Source organism: Parasteatoda tepidariorum, chromosome 4, assembly GCF_982258835.1.
Source record: "Parasteatoda tepidariorum strain Cologne lab strain chromosome 4, Ptep-v5.0, whole genome shotgun sequence".
Taxonomy (NCBI): domain Eukaryota; kingdom Metazoa; phylum Arthropoda; class Arachnida; order Araneae; family Theridiidae; genus Parasteatoda; species Parasteatoda tepidariorum.
In genome coordinates this window covers 121,755,463-121,779,544 of record NC_141758.1, presented here as the reverse complement: position 1 = coordinate 121,779,544, position 24,082 = coordinate 121,755,463, and the positions used below count along the sequence as shown (strand labels likewise).

Below are 24,082 nucleotides of genomic sequence, written 5' to 3'. Positions count from 1 at the left end.
AATAAACTGGAAATGCGAGAACAAGATTTTTGTTTAAAATAATATTTCATTTAAATTTCACAAGAATTGTCAGAAACTTCCCTCTTCAGCAGAATAGCTTACAAAGACATGAGGAAGAGGATTAGAAAAAAAAATTTATCAACATTATTTCCCAATATGTTTTCCAAGTTGGATTTTCATTTTATTTTTCCCCTCATGCATTTTTTTCCCAAGATTTTTATAATACTATAAAGTTCAGCCCGTTGCTCACTTCGCTCGCCAACCGTCGTAATAGCCACTCATACAACTTAGTTTGTTTTTTTCCTATATCGATCTTTCTTTTAAAGAGAAAATATATAAATATTGAAATTTCATGTAAGAAAATTTTATTAATATGTCAATAGTAACAAAATTAACGATTACTTGCATATAAAAAAAATCAACTGAGCTTGAAAAAATAAATATCTAAACACAGGGAATATATAAATTTTTGATAAAACAAGAAGTAATCTTGCTAGCTAACTATCTAAAAGGTTTGTGTTTTTCGGATTAAATTCTTCGTAAACATCACCATTGTTATCATTGCAAAAGTTCCTTTTCCTTCTCTTTTTTTTTGGACAAGATTTTAAACTGTATTAATGCATTTTACTCATTGCGGGGGAACGTTATATAAGTATAATTTTCTTTTTTATCGACAGAAAATTTTTGCAGCTGAAATGGCCTGTTAACGAAAAAACCTTGTCATTGAAATTATCTATCGACCACATGGTTTCATTATCCCACAGATTCATTTTATACCGTCTTTTTTTCCTTCCTAATTTCACCCGTCTTTCACTCCCTACATCAAGAATCATTCACAATAGTTGTTGCAATTGCTTTTGCGATGATAATCTACAATTATGTACATTAAAAATGAATTTTAGAAACAAATGTGTTAAATATGATTAGAAAAAAATTGTGTAATATACAACTTGAATGTGTAAAATACAATTAATGTTTCGTTTTTGCAATGTGATATGAATAGAGGAGTAGGCAATTTTCAAATGAAATGCTTTTTTCCGGCAACTTCAACATACTATTAAGATTTTGCATCAGGCTAGGCTTAAAAAATTTCATCAGAAATATACTAAATAACAAAAAAGTGCAAGGGGCATAACGTCTATTGTAAAAGAATCATAAGACTAGTTTCAAAATTACGCATGACTTTGCCTACAAAATAATCTTCTCTTAATATTGTCGACGAAATGACCCCTGTTGACAAAATGACCCTGTCGACAAAATAACCCTGTCGACGAAATGATTTGTCGATGAAATGACCCTGTCGAGGAAACGATCATGTCGACGAAATGACCTGTTGACGAAACGGCCTGTCGACGAAGTGATTTGTCGATGAAACGACCATGTTGATGAAATGACCCTGTCGACAAAATGACCCAGTCGACGAAATGACCCTGCTGACAAAACTACCCTGTCAATGTAATAACCTAGGTGAAGATACGACCCTGTCGATGAAATGACTTGACGACGAAATGACCCTGTCAACGAAATGAACCTGTCGACGAAATGACTTGTCGACGAAATGACCCTGTTGACGAAATGACCCTGTCGATGAAATGACCCTGTCGACGAAATGACCCTGCCGACGAAAAGACCCTGTCGACGAAATGACCCCGTCGACGAAATTATATGAAGATGAAATGACCCTGTCGATGAAACGATCATATCGATGAAATGACCCTGTCGACGAAACGACTTGTCGATGAAATGATCCTGTCGACTAAATGACTTATCGACGAAATGACCCTGTCGACGAAACGACTTGTCGACGAAACGACCCTGTCGAGGAAATGACTTGTCGACGAAATGACTTGTCGACGAAATGACCCTGTCGACGAAATGACTTGTCGATGAAATGACCCTGTCGACGAAATGACTTGTCGACGAAATGACCCTGTCGACGAAATGGCCTGTCGACGAAACAACCCTGTCGAGGAAACGGCCTGTCGACAAAATGACCTAGTCGATGAAACGGCCTGTCGATGAAGTGGTGTCGATGAAATGGTGTGTCGATGAAGTGATTGTCGATGAAATGAATGCGACCCCAGAATAGTATTTAGTAGCTTAATACAGGGTAGAGATTTTTCCACCTTTTTATATTTTTTAAGTAAAATTTTGTGCCTTTCAATCATCGTTAATTATCATTTTTTCGGTTCTTTTCACAGTTTTTCAAATCCAGATATATCTAGTACTAAGTTTGACTTGTGATGATTCCATCGTAATTTTTGACGTTTTTGATGAATTTTCGTCTGTTATTTATCTTTTTTTTTTCTTGCACTTTTCTCATGATTTTTTCAAATTTCAATATTTTTAATAAAATGTTTTTACAATGCTGGAATTTAAGTTATTAATTTTTGACACATTTGATTTGTGATACCAATATAATTGCACATTTCTTGGTGATCTTTTTCTTTCTTTATTCGCCGAACTCTGATTTTTTTATTATGTTATATTACACGTGAATTTAAAATTTAATTTATCACTCTTTATTGCGTTTGATCCCTAACTCGCTGTCGTAATTTCGTTGCCATTTTCCTTTCTCTTTTTTTTTCTTCACCATTTCTCTTTGTTTTTTCTTATTGTGATATTTTGTTATGTTCAATAGCATTTTCACAAGCTTATGTTTTAATTTTAAGCGTAACTTTTTGACGAGCTCGCTCCATTCGCAGCGATTTTATCGTAAATCCTTGTCGATCCTGCATAATGCAGGGTTCCCACGGTACTTGAAAGTCCTTGAATTCTGCCATAGGGTACTTAAAAAGATCTTGATTTTTTAGGAATTAAATACTGCTAATTTTTCTTACAAAAAAGTAATAAAAAAAATTTAAATGAATTCAAAGGTAACTTATAGAATTTCTGATCGATGCAATTTTTAATGCTTGAAGTGAAAAGGGGTTAAAGAGGATGCAAAACTTTTCTCTCCTAGATTTTTCAGACCAGATTATTGTTCATCTCTCTGATGTTTTGAAAGCTGAAATTTCTAGCAAATTTTAGGTTCTTTAGTCATAGTTTTTGAATGATATATAGTGTTTAATTGATTTAGAAATATGTTCAATGTGTTAACTTCATTATTATGACTGGTTAATATTGTTATCCTATCTGTTCTTTTAATTTATGTATGAAGGATAATTAATGTTTTATCATTTATAATCAAATTTTTACATTTAGTTTTTACTGCTAATAAATAAAATTTAGTTCTACAGGTTTCATTGATCAGGAATAAACATCGTGATTCACATTAAGCTGATTCTTGATTTACGGATCAGAATTCATATAAAATGTTCTACAAATTGCGGTTTAACTGAAAGTGATTAATGAATCACATATCAAATATTACTTTAAAGTGATTTGCAAATTACTCATCAGAATTCAATTTAAGGTATTTTATAAATCACACATCATGAAAAGTTATTTCTGAATCATATAACGTGATACGTATTTAAGTAATTTCAGAATCATGACTCACAATTCTCTTTCTAGAAGTTTACAAATCACGCATTGCGATTCACATTGTGATTTATGTTTTGTTAGTTTTTGCGTTTTGGTTTACATGTAGTATATCTAAATTTTGTATAAATGCAATTTAAAATTACGCTTTGTGAAAATTAGGTATACTCGCAAAATTTGCATTTTATGGATATATTTTAAAGAAAATAAAGCTTGGTAAGTCTTAATTAGTAGTTATCTGTAAAATATTGTTCTACAATAGATTTTATTATGTTCAAAATACATTAGTGATATTCTGAAGTAACAAAATAGAAAATTTTATATTAAAATTGAAACAGATGTGTTAAATGGGTTTATTTTCATAATTTATCTAATTATTGACATTTTTTGTAACCTAAAATTTGATCCAACATATTAAAAACAAGTATTTATATTTTAATAACCGTGCAATTACACAAACTTTATCAATTATTTACTATGCTTGCTTAATGTAATATGCATTATACATTCATTCAGTTTTATTAATTCTAATTCACTTCATTAAATTTTTCATGAAAAGTTTCACTAGTGCTAGTTTTCAAATGTTGGCTAGTATCCTATGTTGGTTTTTTTTTTTTTTTTTTTTTTTGTCAATTGGTATTTTTCAAAGTGATTTGAAACAACAATGTAACTATCAACCATTTGTATTATTAGCTGATAAATTTAATAAATATTTTTTTTGTTGTTGTCAAATAAGCATTGTGCTTCAATAAGTCAATTTCTGCTTCTACGTAATTGTAAAATCTGGTTGACATGTACTTTAACATATAACAATAATATCGAATAGGTCCTTGAAAGTGGTTGAAAAGTCCTTGAATTTTTTTTTAGGAAATTGAGTGGGGACCCTGTAATATTTTTCGTCAGCTATGATTTTTCACATCATTTTTCCAATTTTAATGTAATTAATGTGATGTTACAGCTGCTGAATTTTGTATTTTAGTAAAGTTATCACTTTTTGCGTGTTTTATTCGGTACGATTCCATATTAAATGTGCACTTACTTTTTATCACATTTTCGGCAGTTATTACAGTTATATGTCTTTTTTTCTCTTTCAATCGTTTCGACATTATTTTCAAAATTTTAAAATTGTGGGCAATTTAAAAACTGATTTATAGCATGCATGAATTTAACTGAGGTCTTATTAAATTAAGCTTTTTCTCTTTAAAAATACTATTTTTTTTAATGATAACTAATCAAATATTTCTATGTAACTAAATGCAAAACTAAGCAAATATTTTTAATGCAATTCCTTTTTTGGAGGCAATTTAGAGTCATTTTTAGTTTCTAGCACCTTGCCCTTATTTCGGGCAAGGATGAACCCTGTAATGCATACGTTAGAAATTATATACATTTGTATATTCTTGTTTTTACTTTTATCTTATTCTTCAGTATTTCACTGCCTATTTTATGATTGACTGCGTTTGATTGAATAATTTATCTTCCTGTTACTTTTAAATATTTTTAATTACTTAAACTTAAAACTCAACCACTAAAATTTCAAATAAATTTTGCTATAATGTCATTTTTCAATTCCTACTAATAGTTCACACTCTTGTTCAATCGTTCATAAAATACTTTTTTATTCATCCTCAAATACTAATTTTTAAACTTATAGTGGAGGACAATTTATGTTAGTTTTTTCAACTTATAATTATTTAATAAAAAGTAATTAAAATTTCTTTGTTGACCTAAGTAAGAATTGAATTGAATTTTATATACAGTCAAACCCCGCTATAGTGAACTCCCCGATATAGTGAACAAAATGTTCGGTCCCGTGCTTTGCTATGCACGTATAATGTTATTTTTTGTGGATACAGTGAACCAAAAAGGTGAAGAAGTTGGATATAATGAACTTTTTTCTGTCTTCGACCGATTTTTTTCTTCATTTTTTTTTGTTTTTTTGTAATAATTTTGAAATGTCTACTTCAAAGTAAATACATATACCGATTTTTAAATCTATCTATAGAGGGGAGTGTAGCGATAAGCATTTTTTCTTGTTTGCTTCTTTTGTCTCACTTTCTCATCCCTAAACAAACCAAGCAGATGCTTACAACCCAGGCAGATGATGCACCTGTAAGGTGTCAGTGGGATCAATATGCATTTTCTGTCAGAGGGAATAAGTAATTATTCATTACTGGTCAAAAGGTTGGACACCAATCTGTGATGATAAGACCTTTTTGCTCTCAGTTCAGTTAAAAAAAGCCTGCAAACAAGTGTCTCAAATTTGACTATGGCGAGCAGTAAACGCAAAATGTTCTCCATTGATGATAAAATGGGCATAGTCAGAAAAATTTAAAATGGATGTACTCAAGCTGATATTTGCAGGGAATATAAATTATCTAAATCTACAGTTTGTAACATATGGAAAAATGGGCAATTAACAATTTCTGCTCATGAAAAAAATTTAAATGTCAGAAAAAAGTTGAGAAAAGCAGATCACAAGGAAGATCAATGTTGAAGAAGCACTACTGAAGTGGTTCAGCATTCCAAGAAGCCACAATCTTCCAGTATCTGGACAAATGTCGATGAATTTGCTAAGTGATTTTGTGAAACTACTTTTATGTGCTCGAATAGCAGGTCAGACGGGTTTAAAAGGCGGAATAACAGAAATTCAGGAAAAATTATTTGGGAGTCGGGAAGTGTTTCCAAATCTGTTAAGTATTGCTGATCAGCTAAAGATTACTATTTTTTTTTTTTTTGTACGCAAGACGAAGAGTAATAAAAAAATAACACATTTTTTGCTACTACATAATATTTTTCAGTCATTTATTTGAATATTGTATGATAAAAGGGAGGAGTTTGGTAATCATTAGTTAAATTGCCTGCGTAACGGATATAGTGAACTCCCGGTTATAGTGAACCAAAATGTCGGTCCCTGGAAGGTTCACTATACCGGGGTTTGACTGTATATATATATATATTGTATTTTAAACAAAATCTTAATTTTGCTGCTACAATTTGTTGTAATTTTGCTATAAATCTCAGAATTTGCTGTTTCGTATTGATGTGTCCCACTTCCCATCTCTGGTATTATGAACACTTATTATACATCAGATTTCTTTCTTTGTTTTTTTACAAATCTTTAAACTCTATAAACCAAGTCTATATTTTTAAACTTTTTGTCAGACTTCATGAAACTAATAGCTTTTTTTAAATTTTTGACGCTGATTCTGAAAAGGACGTTATTGTCAATCACAGCAAAGTTTCTTAAAAAATAGTTATTTTAATATTTTGTAATCAATGTAATCAAGAATCAACAATCGTTTAATAAATTAGAAATTTAATGTTATGTACCAATTTTTATTCTTTTTTTACACTCAATCGAATAGAACAAATTACAAGCTGATAAGGAGCATTTATTTTAAAATTGTGAGTAATTTTTATGTGAAGAAAATGTCTAAAAGAGAATGATTAGAAATAATACTTTTAAAATAAGTTGAATATAATATTTCCTGTTGTTAATGTTATTCATTTACGTTGCACTAGAGCTGCACAATGGACTATTGGCGACGGTCTGGGAAACATCCCTGAGGATGATCCGAAGACATGCCATCACAATTTTGATCCTCTGCGGAGGGGATGGCACCCCCGCTTCAGTAGCCCGACGACCTAATCGCGAAGTCGAGCACTTTACGATAGCACCGTTTAACGAGGACCAATGCCGCACACCCTCGGTCCCTACGCAGACTGATCCAAGTGGTCACCCACCCGCACACTGACCGCAGCCAGTGATGCTTGACTTCAGTGATCTGATGGGAACTGTGTCTTAACGATCAGTCCACTGTGAGACTGCCCATATTCCATCACAAAATGATCATTGCTTTTTCTTAGCAGACGACCGCTTACATATTCAGCGAATAGTTGAGATCTGAAATTCAAAACAAAGTACACATCCAACAAATATGTTGGATGTGTACTCCAAACAGCCATGCATGTATTTACAACTGAGAAGAAAATGGCAATTGAGTTTTTCCATAAGAACAACACTATATGAAAACAATAATATATGAATAATAGGTTTTCTAAATAATTTATGTGTGTTGGTAAACTTTCATGGCGTCTTTAAATTTGATTAATCATCCTTTTTTGTTGAATTTCTGAATATTGTACCTTCCACATATTTATTATATTTTTTTTACTTTATTCGTATTTCCTCCTTTTTACTTTCACCCCACGCTCATCCAAGTTAATAGATAATTGATATTCATATAATTCACTACTGTATTAAAACAAGCTTCAATAACACCCATTATTAAACAACAAAGAATAAAATGGGCAGACCACATTATCAGAATGGACGACACAAAAAAAGTTTTCAATGCCAGACCATTTGTAAAGAGGCAGGCCAAATTTAAGATGGATAGATGGTTTAGAAAAAGACCTTTTGGTCTTAAGAGCTGGAAAACACTAGCAGGAAAAAGGTTAGCCTGAAAAGAACTTCTTGAGAAGGCCAAGGCCCACCCTGGGCTGTCAAGCCATTAGTGGTGATGATAATTCTCTCTGGTTTAGAATAGGAAGTGAGGATCAGTTTGTAGAAATTCTCAAATTAAAATTTCCAAAAATATTTATTTTTCTGCGTGAAATATTTGAGAAAATGTTTTTATTAATTTGTTTTTTGTTATTTAATTGGTATTTGAAATGAATTGTGTGTTTGGATTTACCACTTTATTGCATCAAAATTTAGTTTTCCAAAGAGTTTCAAGATAGGATGGGGTAGGAAAATAGAGTAAGAAGCTTGGAAATATGTCACATTACTTAAGGAAATTTAAGAGTTGTAGCCATTAAACTACAACTTTTAACCAAAAAATTAACTTGTTACTTACTTAACCAAAAAATTTAATTGTTTTTAACCAATTAAATATTAAGTATAAAAAAAAATCTTGTTTATCACTTATCAATAATTATTATCACAATTACAAGAGTTAAATCTTGAGTTGACTCCTTTCATTATCTTAAGAACTTAGTACTAATGATATACTGTTTTTCAGCATAACTCAAATAAACTTATTTTTCTTGCAAATTCAACTTCTGAATTTTCTAGTGCACTTTAGAATTATTATTATTTTTTTATATATATAGGAGTTAATATCAAACTCCTACAAGAAGCCCATAGATTTCTTAACAGATTTCAAGTGGTTGTATCACAACAGCTGTATAATATATGGAGGTAAGACTTTGCATTTATATAGTTTTTATAAAGTGATTATAAAATAAATCTATCAACATATATGTCTTCAGGTAATCATCACATTTCAGGGAAAAGAATAAAATTTTGTAACAAGGTATTGAGTGATATGTGCTTAAGATTAATGTTGAAAATAATTGTTCAGCTCAATTCATTTTGGAAACAATTAAAAAAAAATTACATAAAATTAAATGGTTTTTGCTTACTTGAACATCCTTACTGGTGAAAAATTAAATAGAGTTTAAACAATATCTTTAGCCGGAATATTGCAGACTCTAAATTGAAATACAAAATGTGCATTCAAATCTCTGCTTTCTTCTTTCCAAAGTTGAGCTAAAAAAGTGAAATTTTATAAAATACTTCCCCCCCCCCCATTCCTGCACTACATTAAAAAAAACCGTGGCAGAATCGCAGCGATATTATCGCAGAACGTTATAGTTCTTGCAGAAAGATTTTTCTATTGAAGAGTTTGTATTTTCGGCAGTCATTGATATTGATTTTCACGTGGTTTTTAAATACCTCAATATATTTCACACAATATGGAAAATTCAAATTGTGCATTTGAGTTTTTACTTTTGAAGGCAATGATTCTATCGAATTTTTGGCAGTTTTCTCAATAGTTTTTAAATCCGATATTACAATTGTTCATTATACATTTGGATTACCTCTTTTTGAGGCTTCCAATTCGCATGATTTCGTCTTCGATCTTTCTTTTTTTTTTTCTACAACAGATTTAGAGATTTTTAAATATTTTTTTATTGTGATGATTATTTACAAAATGTGAAGAAGGAAATAATTTGTACTTCCCCTCCCCTTCAATAAAATGCGAGAATATCACCCATAAAATTAAAATGAAAAATTATTACATGTTCAATTAAAAATATTATATATCTACAACACAGCGCTTTTGTTAACAAAATTTTTTAAAATAATTATTTTAAATTAGTGACATATATGTTTGTTATTATTAAAAATATCTTGCAGAAAGATATTCGTGCAAGACAGTTTTGTCACAGATAGCTCGAAAAAGTTCTGCCACAGGGCATAAAAATTTTTCATGCTTGAAATGTTCCAACTCTAATTTTAAGTTTTTATCTTAATGATCATGACACATTGTAATTTATTTATTTTTTTTGTTTTATTAAATCTTTACTTTGTTTAATATAATGGTACACAACTTTTTTCAAAGGAGGACATCAGCCTAAATTATAGAATTTTCGATGTCTGAAACGATGTGAAGAATTGTTGGATCAATTAAAAAATATATTAATGATTCATTATTGTAGGCATAACAGCAAATATATATGACTGAGGTTAAATGAACATATTTTGTTATTTAACTAATTTTCTCTTCAACTTATTATGATTCTTTGTTTTTAGATCTGTGTGTCATTAAGTAACTGTGTTTTATCAGAGAGTCCTGAACAATTTTAAAAATATTGTTTTGTTTAAAACTGTTTAAGAAATGTGACGGTCGAACTTCAATGGCATCAAAATATTTTTTTTTCAGCTGTCGAAATGGATCAGCGAGGCATAATTTTAAAATTATATTTTTAATCACAATATTTATCTTTTTTTTTTTCTTTTTTTTTTTAAGAAAATAGTAATAAGAATTTTTCTAAATATGAATATTCTTAAGATGCATGCATAAGCACATAAACTTATCTTTATTTTTTTATTTATTTATTTTTAAATACATACGCAACACCTTATATTAAATTTATTGATAAAAAATTAGAAGTAATTTATTACCTCTTTTTTTCCTTTCTTTCTTTCTCTCTCTCTCTCTCTTTTTCCAAATCTTATCCAGAAATAACTTGTATCATCTTCCGAGTTCACATACATGTGTTTAAAATGAAAAAATGCTAAAGAATGAAAATGCTCTACTCCACACAAAAGAAATTCAGAAATACGATTTTGGAAGAGGGTTAACGAAATTCAACAAGTGCATAGACTCCAAGCGTGTGATGTTTCTTAACTTACCATTCATTATGTAGCTCGAGCAGTCGTCGAGTCACCGGAGAAAATGTGTTTTAAAAGCTGTGCATACAATTAAAAATTTTTGGTGCCCATTATACCTAATGACTACCTTTGAACCCTGGCTAAAAAGCTGCTAATTTTATTCTTTTTTGAGAGGATTAATTTGGATTCGGAAATAGAATTTTATGAAGGTATTGCAAAATCTTATTTCATAATTGTATTAAAAGAAATGTTAAGTAAATCTCAATGTGTATTTTACATGACACGAGGGAATTTATTATGTAATACTTTGACAATAATTTTTCTTATTTTTAGATAAATCAAAATATGCTGTTGGTGCTGAGCATCTTGTAAAACAATTGCACAAAGAGTTATCTAGTTTAGAAGCTTGTACAGACTGTTATTTTTATAGAAATTCAAATGCAGTGGATGAAGGAACTTTCTTTTCCTTAACATGTGTAATGTATTCAATTCAATTATTATTCAAAACCACTATAAGTGAATAAAGTCCTAAATTGAATCAATCATCAGCCCTTCTTTTTTTTTCTAACTTGAAATGAGTAAACAGAACAATCTCCTAAACTTTTTAACTTTTTTTTACCATCATAAAAGATTGAATACCAAAATTAAACAGAGATGATTGTGCTTTGGAAAGAGTCAGGATTTTTCGCTAACCGCTATCCCGAAATTTCCGGTAGTCCAAGGTCCAGAAGTTTCGAGAAATCGTCTATCACATTTATATATAAAAACTGTTGTATATTTTATTTAAAAATATTAGAACAGGAATTTATACTTGACATTTGTAAATATTTTTTCTGGTAGAATAATAAATGTGGTTAGAGATAAGAGTAAACTTTAACATCATTATTAATTTAAATTATACTGCATATAATTTATTTCGAATTTCCCGTTATGAAAATATCAATGATTTAAATTTATAAAGATTTAATTATTCATTCAACAATTAATTTTTTGAACTGCTTCATTAATGATTTTACTCAAGAAATTTTCAGGATTTTTGGGTTCACAATCATCCTTGATTAAAGATTTATTATTGTATTAGTGCATAATAATCAGTAGATTTTATATTTTCTAGTTAAAAATAACTTTTTATGTTTAGTTGATGCATCTTTTTGGGGGAATAGTTTTATTTCTTTTATATTTTGTAAAAGTTAGTAGTAAGTTAGTACAAAAGCAGTAGTTATCATTACTCATCAATTGACTAACACAAACTTGAATTTTACATTTTTATAAATTAGTAATTCTTAAAAAAGAGGGAATCAACTGGCAAGAACTAGTTTTTACTAAAAAAAGAAAATTGACCGATGTAATTGCACATTGGCAAAATGGGTCTTGGTCTGGGTTTGATGGCGTCTGCACTTCTCAACTGTGTTCAAAAGTAAAAATAGTGTTCATACGTCACTATGCTGATGTTTTTCTTTTCACTAGCAGGCATTTTTAAAGTATTTACATAATAATAATTTATAGTATTTTTATATTCTTTTTATTATTAACATATAATGACTGGCTTGACGGTGATTTCAATATAAATATGAATGCTGAGGAAGGAGAAGTATTTTGTGACGTCTTGAAACACGTACATAGGCAGGATATGATACGACGACAAACATCAGTTGAGACAGTTTTTGCTATCCATGATTTGAAATGCTGTGGCGTTTAACAGAGTCAATCCAGAAAGAAAAAGCATTTGACCAATGGATAACCAGTGATCATAATAAGGCGATCACAACATTTTGGGGTTTTTTTTTTTACCTTTTTTTTTGTTGTTTTAATGTAAGAAAATTTAATTTCGATTATAGTGACATCATTAAGTTTAATGCTCAATTTCATGCATACTGTTTTGTTTCTTTTTATTAAAATTAGTATTTTATTTTTTTCAGTCCAAACCGCATTCAGTAATATGGGCTAAAGTTAAAGGATACACTTATTGGCCTGCCAAGGTAAGATGTCTTATGATTACTAAACTTATTTTTTGAAAACCATTGTTTACTTTTTTTGTTCCACCTTTATTTTATAGTTATTTTCTAAAGCGGAACTTGTCAGTGATTCATTTTAGTTTCTTTTCTAATAATTTATTTACTTTCTTAGAAAATGTATAATTTTTTGTTGTTTTTAGTGCCTTAAAGTGACTAAAAGTGGATCTGCCCATATTGTCTTCTTTGGTACCCATGAAATGTAGGTTTCACTTTTTAATATTTTCTTTTCCATTTATTAGCAGTTCATTATAATATTAGCAGGGTTTGAAAAAACCCATGGAAAATTGAGTTTTTTCATTTAGCGCTGATCTTTAAAGTTTTACTGTGTGAATATTTTTATTTATTAAATAGTGTTGTTTAAGCTTAAAAATAGAAATAAATCCCAAAAGTTTATATAAAATACAAATAACAAAGTTAAAATAAGTTTAAATAATGTACTATCACTAATATATATTTCTTTCAATCTTCTTTATTGTTAAATATATAACGTTTCACATTTTTTAAAATTATCTTAGTTAGTCTAATCTTAGTTAGATTAAATGTTTAGTTTATTTAAGAAAAAAAATATAGTGATAATACCAAAAAGTCATAAGATTTCAGCTTCTCTTTATATCTGTAAAAATTTGTTTGTTTATTTTAATACATGTGTGTAACAATGCAATTTTAAAATTTATGCCTATGTATTAAATTATTTAAACGTGTGTTAATATTTGTTTTATTTTTTTAATATTTCTTTGAAAAAGCCTGTTTAGTGCTATAACTGGTAAAAAAAAAAATATATCTTCAACTTCCACTATTATTTATTAAAAACCTGTTTATTAATCATCTAAAGTATACAACTACTTTTCTACTATTGATTCTTACTGACTATATAATTTAAATTTCTATGTGATTTATTTTAATTAAAATATTACTTCTTGAAAAAGCCCGCTTAAAGTTTTCAATAGTAATATGAAATAATAAATTCCAGTTTCTTTTATTTTACTAATATTAAAAATATTATCCTATAAAGCATGCAAATCTATTTGACAAATTTATGCTGCACAATAAGTTAAACAAAATCAAATCTGCATAAATGAATTTTAATAAAAATATTATTTTTAATAAAAAAACCCTCTTAGCATTTCAAGTGGGTTTTTTCAAGGCGGGCCTACCTAATAAAACCCAAGTGGATTTTTTCAAACTTGCTAAACCCCGAATGTTAACTTTATACTTTTGATGTTCAAATGAATGCTACTAGATATTAAAGAAACAAAAATTATTATTTTTACAACTTGTATCCTGTGAATATCTATTTTTATAAGGTTTCACTGTATTTAACAAAAAGATAAGTTTTTTTGATAATGTTTTAATCCTTTAGCTTAAAATGTTTTTTCAAATATTTTGTGTTTTCAATGTTTTTTAAACAATGTTCTTATTGTTTATTAATATCTTTTTAGTGGGTATGTACCCGCTTCTATGTGGTTTTCTTTAACAAGCCAACCTTCAGCCTCCCAATCATTACAGCAACAAGGCCTATATAGTGCTGCAATTATGGAGTTTCTAAAATATAATGAAAATTTACAAGAACAACATTTTCCTTCTTTGCAAGTAAGGCATTAGGAAAATTTTTAAATATATAGTTTAGTTTTGATGTTTTCTTAAATTTTCGGTTTTGATATCCAGGTTACTAATTCTGTTAAATGCATACCTTTTAACTTATAGTTTTGTTTAACTAGTTATATTAATATATTCTACTGATTTTATTGGGGGAAAAAATGAATTGAAATTCATCTTTTGAATAGAAAGAAAACACAGAAAAATGTATTTTTAAATTATTTTTTTTTGTCATATATTTTTAAATTTGTTTAAAACCTCTTATTTTTTGTAATTTTTCTAAAATTCCATATATTTTGTGCATGGATAGTCTTACCTATTTGGAGTTAATTTCTAAGCAATATTTTTGGTGTGAAGTTTAATTTATTATTTAGAAAAAGTAACTTATGGGGCACAGGGTTTAAGTTTATTTTATATTATAATCTTACTAGGGGGAAAAATACATAAAGAAATATGTCGCTGCAAAGTCTTCTTTAGAAACTATGTCTATATAATTTTTATTCTAATAGTTTAAACAAGGAATTATTTTTATTTTGCAAGCGAATTTGGAAAAGCTTAAGCTCACCATAAAATATAAGAAGCTCACATTGACTAACAATCAATCTGTGTATGATTTCATATACAGATGGTCATTCTATATTAGCTATATAAAACATTCAGTTTTTGCAAGGTACAGCTCAATAATAGCAACAAAATTTAATCTGTTATCTGACTATAAAAATTTAAAATAACTATAAATACTTTACTTCATTAAAATTACTTCAACTTTGATAATATTTCTTATTCCTGCAGAAAAAATTATCTTCATCTGATGTAAAAAAGGTGTCTATAGGAACTCAAACTTCAAAAGATATTCAAGGTAAAAAGAAAATTTATTATAAAATATTTTTCATTTTTATTAAATTATAATTTCATTTTATAAAAGTTTGAATTTAGTCATAATTATTTTATTCTTTATTTTTAAGCCATCAAAAATGTGGTGTAATTTATTTAATTTCCGTTGCTTAAAAATGGAAGTGAAATTTATTGTTATACCTCACATTTTTATAATATATATGTACATATATATTCAGTCAACATTCTATATAATGACCAAAGCCTTTACTAAAATATGCTACAGAATAGTTGAAATAGAAATATCAAACTCACTTATACACAGTTATAGTAATAGAGGGTGCTTAGCTTTTTTAAAAAGTGTTTAAAGGTGTTTATTTTTGATTCTCGTTTATTAAAAGCAGTATTCTCCCTAAGCGTTTCTTGAAGGGCTGGCTGCCTGCCCTTTGATGCCCCCTATTTGCCTTTTTCTGTAAAAATAAGGCTTTAAAAAACACAGCCTTTTTGTTCATAATTCATTAAAAATAATTCATTGTTTAAATGATAATTAAACAATGGCAAAATTATCTTTGTTTATAGAATTAATTCTGATTACTGATACAAATATTCATTTTGTCAGAATTATTTTCAACTGGTTAAATATAAGTTTCTTTTTTTTTTTTTCAGGTGTATATTAATGAATTTAAGTAATTTTAAAATTATTTTTGAATACTTATACTTTTTTTTAAAAAACAAAAAAGCTTCTTTAAATGTTTATTTTCTCATAATTTTCAGCTTAAATTACTGAAAAAAGCTTTCCAGTTATTAAAAACTTTTTATCAAAAAAAAATTTTTTTTTTTTAAAGTTTTGTTTGAAGAAAAAAAATTTGCACAGAGATTGTCTTTTAGCATGCCTTTAACTATTTTTATAGACTAAAAAATTTTCTTTCATACTAATAATGAGTGTGGATTAGTTTTTGAAATGAACGCATAAAATAGTAAAGGGGTAAATTAAAAATTGATAAGGATCAAACTCAGTTTGTTATTACATAATATAACACATTTTGGTAAATTTTTTCTGGTATTAAGTGAGTGCCCTTTCAGAACTCAAAGTGTGCTTTTGTGTATGGAAATCCCCTGTCCTTTTTTTATTCCTAGGGTGAACTCTGTTAAAAACCCTTTAAAAAGTGCTTTTTTTCATTGAGTGTTTTTATAAAGTGCTTAATTTTTTTCTTTTGAAAGTGACATATTTTTTCTTTATCTTGTCAATTTTTGCCTCGAATTATGCAAGAAGTGTGTTTTACACAGTTTTCTATTTAACATTTTCACAATTTATTCAACGACCAACTATTTCGGCATACCGTCGGCCCGTAGCGTATGAAACCGCAATTCCTTTTACGTGTTTGGTGAAATTCTTGCAGGTCTGCTTATGTTGAGCTTTATTCATGCACTCTCATGTGCAGTTCTGCTGCATTTTGCAACATGTTCTCAATTTCAGCCTTCATTTTACGCCCTCTGAAATCAAAGCGAAAAATCCCTAATTTTTCGCTGGTCACGGGGACTATTTAAACATTACCTAATGTTTTTCCTTAATTGCGAGCGAAATTTTTATTTCTCTCGTTAATTTCTTTGTTGAGGTAGCCCCATCATTTTTGTCAATAGCAGGCTGATAGCCTTCTCATGCTATTTTATTCATAGATCAGTACCATAATCTTTGAATAGGGATTATTCACTAATTGTTGGCCCCAGAGTAGTCAAGAATAGCAAAGGTTCATCACCTCAAAATTTCATTCATTTTTTTTTATTCATTTAATTTAATAAAGAAAAGAGTTAATTATTAATTGATATATTTAAACGTTGGATTCTTAACCAAGGGACCGTCCACTAATAGTATAAATTTTAAAAATTTTACTGAACTTAATTATTGTTTTTGTATTTATTACTTTTTTATTTACTTATTACTTTTTATTATTGTATTATTAGTTCTAAAATTTTCAGTGCTCTCAATTTATTTTATGAAAAAATTTAATACATGGTGCGTAGCATTTTTAAAAAGTGCTTATTTTGGGATTTTGTTATTTAAAAGCCCTTAAAGGTGCTTTTTTCATTGGGTGTTTTTTTTAAAGTGCTTAATTTTCTTTTTTTAAAAATTAGATTTTCTTTTTTGTGGCGATGTCGGTTTTCGCCACGTATTATACAAAAGCGTGCTTTTCATATTGTTCTATTGAAAAATTTTCAATTAATTTCGGCATACCGTCGGTCCGTAGCGTATGAAAGCGCCAATCATTTTACATGTTTGATTAAATACTTGGGAGTGCATCTATTGAGCTGGGTTCTGTGAGATTATTGCCTTCTTATGTGCAACTCTTCTGCATTTTGCTAGATATTCTCAATTTCAGACTTCATTTTCCACCCTCTGAAATCGAACCAAAAAATCTCTCTATCATTTTATAACGGCTAGTATAATCAGGAAAAGAGTTCTTTGTCAGAAACTTATTATTTTCTCATGATCATGTAAAGTCTTTGAAAATTATTTTGCATTTTGATTATGTATATAGTGATTAAAAATATTTTTGGGTGCTTAAAAGGTGCTTATTTTTTGTTGAAGGATTTGGCTACGTGCCCTGTAATGTTTAGCGGCAAGATTCTAAAAAAGTGTGAAATGAGGGGGCTTTTACTATTTTAAATGCAACGGAAAATCTTGTGTTATTCAGATTTGTTATTCCAAAACACTTTAATTCTCATCTCTTAATGATTTGATTTAAAAGCAAATGAAATAAAAAATTAAATTATCTCAGATTTGTAAAATATTATAAGTGTAAGGACCCTATGATAATTTACTTCTGACAAAAATGTTAAGCTTCAAAGCTCATCGTATTTACATTTTAAAATTATTTAATTTTTTTTTATCATTTCATTAAAAATATACTTAACTAAAAGAATACTAAAGTAAATTTTAATAAAAACTTATTGGAGGCCATTATTATTTACTAACTTACTTTAAAGTTTTTTTAGTTTGTAAAATGCTTAAAAATATTTTTTGAGTGTTTAAAAAAAACTTTCTTTTATTTATTTTTTGAAAATTTGACTTTGCACCCTGTAGTATTAATACAATAAAAGTATTATTTAATATAGTACAATAATCAATATAGTAATAAAAAAACACCTAAGAATTTCATTTATCATCATATAAACCGCAACAGCATAAAGGCTGCACTTTCATTTTTCTTTTTCACTTGCATACAATAAATTATCGAAGAATATATTCAAATAGCCATTTAATCTATTCCTTCACTAAGCCTCACAATTCAGTTTTAAAAAAAAAACAAGGTAAGCTTTTATTTATATCTTTAAACTAATTATAGTAAATTGCTAGAAAAACTCGCCCAGAAAGTAAGTCTATGATACCATTACATATATTCAACTTTACTTAATCATATAAACTGTATTTATTTTCTTGTTTTACTGTCTTTTATTTATTTAATATTTTTCCAAGCATACAGTGGACTGCTTTCAATTTACGCAGCTGCAAAGAAAAAAAATTAGTTCAAACAAAAAATTTCACATTTTAGAAGAATCTGGGAGCGGGATTTCTATCTTTCTTAAACCGTAAACAATAAATAGAAAAAGCAAGTGTTCAGCTTTTATCCTGCAAACTGTTTTAAAAAGTTTTATATTTTGTGGCAAGCAGTAATGCGAAAGTTTCTATTTGTTTATTATTTTGTGACTAAAACGATTCTTCAACAAACTTTGTTTCAGTTTGACTAACATTACTAGATCTATACTATATTTCCTTCTCATTTCCTTCTTAGTTGCCTGATTTCATCATTAAAAAATTCTATCAAAATTGCAGAAAAATGTTTCTACATTAATTAAATACAATTTATCTTCAATTAGAGTTGAGATTTTAGTTGTAGTTATATTTTACTTTTTTATTAAATGCAAATCTTGTAAATTTATTTGAATCCTGGAGTTTTACATGAACAAAGTTCTTTTTTTCTTTGTTTTTTAATTTTTGATGAAAAATAAAATTTTTCTTAATTTTTCTCTTTTTTTAAAAAAAATTTCATTGCACAGTACCTTAACAATCTATTCTCATTGAAAAATAACTTTTCAAATTATCTATTGTAGTTTTTTACAGAATTTTATGATGTACAGTATAGTGAATGCGGTTTATAGTGAATGAAATGTTCGGTCATGTGCCTTGCTGTACGCGGATAATGTTATTTTTTGTGGATATAATGAACTTTTTTCTGTCTTCAACTGACTTTTTTTGTAATAATTTTGAAATTTCTACTTCAAAAAAAAATACATATACCGATTTTCAAAACCATCTATAGAGGGGAATGTAGCGATAAGCATCTTTTCTTGTTTGCTTCTTTTATCTCACTCTCCCATCCCTAAGCAAACAAAGCAGATGTTTCCAACCCAGGCAGACAATGCCCATGTAAGTTGTCAGTCAGATCAATATGCATTTTATGTCAGAGGGAATGAGCAATTATTCATTATTGGTCAAAGGGCTGGACACTAATATGTGTTGATAAGGCCCTCATTTCAACTCCTTTTTGCTCTCTGTTCAGTTTAAAAAATCCTGCAAACAAGTGTCTCAAATTTAACTATGGCGAGCAGTAAACATAAAACGTTCTCCATTGATGATAAAATGGGCATAATCAGAAAAATTGAAAATGGATGCAATCAAGCTGATATTTGCAGGGAATATAAACTATCCAAATCTGCAGTTTGTAACATATGGAAAATAGGCAATTAATAATTTCTGCTCATGAAAAAAATTTAGATGGCAGAAAAAAGTTGAGAAAAGCAGATCACAAAGATGTTGAAAAAGCATTACTGAAGTGGTTCACCAATCGAAGTATCTAAACAAATGTTGATAAATTTACTAAACGATTTTATGATACTACTTTTATGTGCTCCAATGGCAGGTTAGACAGGTTTAAAAAGCGGAATAACAGAAATTCATGAAAAATTATCTGAGAGTCGGGACATTTTTCTATATCTGATGTTGAGGATTGCTCAACAGCTAAAGATTACTAATTTTTTTTTTTTTTTTTTTTTTTTTTTGTACACAAAACAAAGAGTAATGGAAAATAACAAATTTTTTGCTACTACATAATATTTTTCAGTCATTTATTTGAACAATGTGTAATAAAAGGAAGGAGTATGGGAACCATTAGTTAAATTGCCTGCGTAACGGATATAGTGAACTCCCGGTTATAGTGAACAGAAATTCCGGTCTCTTGAAGGTTCACTATACCGAGGTTTGACTGTATATCATATTATTTAGTTTGAATTGATTTGGGTTTTCATACTTAACATTATTGAATTATAAAATTTAAATTTTTTTTTTATTGGAGATTTAATATGTGATTTACAGTAGTGTATAGGTTTAGTTTGTGATTTGTTAATTTAGAACCATTCATAAAAAATTAGATTATGATATTATAACAGTCATAGTATCAAATAATTAAGTTTCATGTAAGTGAAATATTACTCAATTGGGTAAAGAACAACTGCTTGGAAATAAATACTATTATTTAAATTAAATTACAATTATAAGCTGCTTTATAATTGTTTTTATTGGGTTTTTCAGAAAGTAACTTTGTTTTTTCCCAACAGGAGACTTAAACAATATATTTTCACCACCAACTTCAAGCTTAAATCGCATAATGTTTACAGCAAATGAATCTTACTTGTAAGAAAGTTTAATTTATTCTACTCAGTAGTTTTTGCACTTTCAAATATTGAAAAGAAAAAGCAGAACTTTCAGCATATTTTACTTTTGACAAAATAAAAATATTGTTCGAGCAAGAAAAAAAAATTATCTGATGTGTATGAAGAAGATGCATATTGGCAGTATGCCAGACAATGTTAAAAGGTGAAAAAGGTCAGTTGAAACTAATGAAGACACTATAAAAGCTTTGATGCACATTGGCATCTCGTGAGTTTGCTAAGAGATTAAATTTGGTGAATTCAACCTTTCATAATCATTTAAAATGCTTAGGTTTAATATCAAAACGTGTCATAAAGGTTCCTCTCAGTCAGGGCTCATGATTTTTTTTTAAAAATCGGATTTTTTTGATTTAAATCGGATTTTTTTGATTTTTATTCAAATACACTGTAAGAACTTTGATTTATGATTAAAAAAACTTTATAAATGCTAAATCAAAACTAAAGTAATATTAAAACTATATTATAACAATATTTTAGAAACTCTAACAACCTAAAACAATTTTTCATTATAATACATGGCTTTGAATCCATAGCATTCATTTTGAAGCAAATGTATGATTGAAATTTAAAGACTAGCTGAAATAGAGAATATAAAGAATACTTTAACTATTAAAACAAGGTTTCAATTAGCAAACTGTAATTTTACTTTAAAATTGTGATTTTTTTTTATTTGTCTTGATTTTTAAAATGACAAAATTAATGTACAGACTGTGTTTATGAATGTAGTCATTCCTCAAAAAATAAATAAATATTTAATCTATAGATTTTTATATTAAAATATTCATTTTTAATCTTATATCAAAATAGATAAGTTAAGCTTAAAAAATCTACGTGCTCAGAATTTTTTTCACGAAATTTCTTTAAAGATAATCTAATAATATCAAAGATAATGTAAACATAGAAAAAATACTGATTGATAAAAAGAGACAGCACAATTCTAATTCTGGATTATTTAATTTAATGACATAGACATTTTCATTCTGTGATTTGAAATTAATAAACACAATATGAAGGGTAGCATTAATACAATAGTTTGTTATTTATTGCTAAACTGTTTAAAAAGAAACACAAGTTTTCCAGCTTTCTCATTTCCTAAGCGATTGCGCAGTTTAGATTGTACTAAACCAAATGTCGAAAAAAACTCTTTCAACAGATGCAGAGGAAGCTTGCGCTGTAAATAACTGAAATCATATCTAAAACAGCATTTTTTCCTTCCTCATTCCCGGCAATTTGAGATTTCCACCAATCTATAGGACTTACTTGATTGACAATATTAGGGTTAAAAAGGAACTCGTGAAAGGGCTCTGACTTAGCTTGCTATTTAATAATAACAGGCATTAATTGTGGTTATTTTTCATTTATAAAAAATTAAGCTTTCTGTTTTTTCATCAGGGGTCAAGTTTATTCCAGCATAGCGGGGCTCTAACAAATTTGCTAGAAAATGTGGTGGACCTAACGCCTGACTATAGCGATTTGAAAATTTTGCTAAACATGTTTTCTCAAGATTCTCATCTTTTAGATCTTTTTCCAAATATCAACAGCTCTCGAAATGGTGCAATCTTTCTGTTGCATTTTATCTAGAGCTGTAGAAATGGGGTTTAAACGCCTTAAAAGTTCTTCAGCATTTCGCTTGATTCCAAAGTTGGTGACTTTTTTATAAACATTATCATCAATATCTTTGCGATTTCCATCGCAAACTTTAACAATGATTGATCAGTTCTTCAAATAAGCTGAAATACAGTCAGCCATTGTATTCCAACGATTATCTAGTGGTATCACTAATTTCAATCCCCCAGCTTCTCTATACATAGCATTTGCAAAATGATTATTCCGAAAATATTGCACTATATGTAATATTTGTCCTTTTATATTTGGAATGTTTATATTTTCTGCAAAAAGATTTAGCAAATGGGCGGAGCAGCGATATGTGATTAGGTTTAAATTAGGATCACTTTGAATGTTGGTCCGGATACCCTTCACATTGGAAGCATTATCAGTGAATTTGCTCCAACGACACATTTAAATTCATTTTCACATTTTATTATAGTACTTTTAGTAACTTCTGCCAAGTACTCTGATGTGTGCGAACAACCTGATGTATCAATAGAATCCACTAAATAATTTAAACCTTTTTCAGTGGTTACAACAGCACAGAGTATTGGTTCATTGTGAACTGTTGACCAACTATCTATGCTTAAGTTCACAATTTGTTCAATTAGATATTCAGAACATTTGGCTTTCTCTTGGTTATGTATAGAATCTAGTAATGCACCACCTATTTCTACTTCATTAGGAGCAGTATATCCTGGTCTCAAACCAGAAATCATTTTTTTAAACTGAGGGTGTTGAACATCATGAAAAGCGGAGTTGGTTGCATAAATATACTTGGCTACTTCTTCATCCAGGCTTTGTTTTAGTGGTTTTTATCACATGAGCAGTCATGCTGTTCTGAACGCTATTAATATTTTCCATCTCAGTTGCTTTCCTCTTCTTAGTTTTTGTTGTCTCTAGCACCTCTGTATCTTAGCTAAAAGCTTTTTCTGAGATGGGTGGAATTTCAAGTTATCCATCTCTTCCTTATTACAGGACATATATATATTTCCACATGCACCTTGCTACTAAACCCATTATAACTTTTCCACAATTCTTGCATTTAGCTTTTACTCCTTTTCCTGAAAATGTAGGCTCTGCATCAAAATAAATCCAAATATTATTCATTTTCCTTCCTGCCATTTTTCTACTAAGTTACTCAGGGACTGCACTCTTCCTATTTTTCCTACTTTTCTTATTATTTCAGCACCCCTCTTTTTTTCCTGTTATTTCTTACTTTTTCTTATTTTTTAAAAAATCATGTCATTTCTGCTATTTCCTTAATGCATAGTGACAGCCAAGGAAACAATAATGATTCAGGGTAAAGTATTGCACCTGTTTTTCAATTCCTTTGTTCTGAATGGGGTGTGAGAACATGAATTCTTTTTATTTTGCAGCTTCTGTTTATTCTTGTTCCAGAAAAAAAAAATTTTTTGATAATGACTGGTCAGCTAGAATTTCAATTAGATAGTATTAAAAAAACTGAAATCAGGAAAGTTTAAAAGATAGTTTGCTCTAGAAATCATGTTCTTTTTTTCATTTTTAAAAAAAAAAAACTCTATATTGTACATTTAATTAAAAAAAAATTTATTTTGTTACAATTTCAAATTTTTTGCAAAATAATTAATAAATGTGCTTATTCCATTGTAAA

The 24,082-nt window shown here is 28.6% G+C and overlaps 1 protein-coding gene across 2 annotated transcripts in view; it reads left to right on the top strand.

Annotated features, from left to right (window-relative positions):
* The window catches only part of LOC107437132 (uncharacterized), a 53,058-nt gene that overhangs the window by 16,191 nt on the left and 12,785 nt on the right, over positions 1 to 24,082 (top strand). For both annotated transcript variants that reach the window (XM_016049040.5, XM_016049039.5), the window contains exons 7-12: positions 8,602 to 8,689; positions 11,003 to 11,145; positions 12,589 to 12,648; positions 12,825 to 12,883; positions 14,124 to 14,274; positions 15,073 to 15,139. In XM_016049040.5, coding sequence (XP_015904526.3) covers positions 8,602 to 8,689; positions 11,003 to 11,145; positions 12,589 to 12,648; positions 12,825 to 12,883; positions 14,124 to 14,274; positions 15,073 to 15,139 — 568 coding nt within the window. The remainder of the gene's footprint in view (positions 1 to 8,601; positions 8,690 to 11,002; positions 11,146 to 12,588; positions 12,649 to 12,824; positions 12,884 to 14,123; positions 14,275 to 15,072; positions 15,140 to 24,082) is intronic.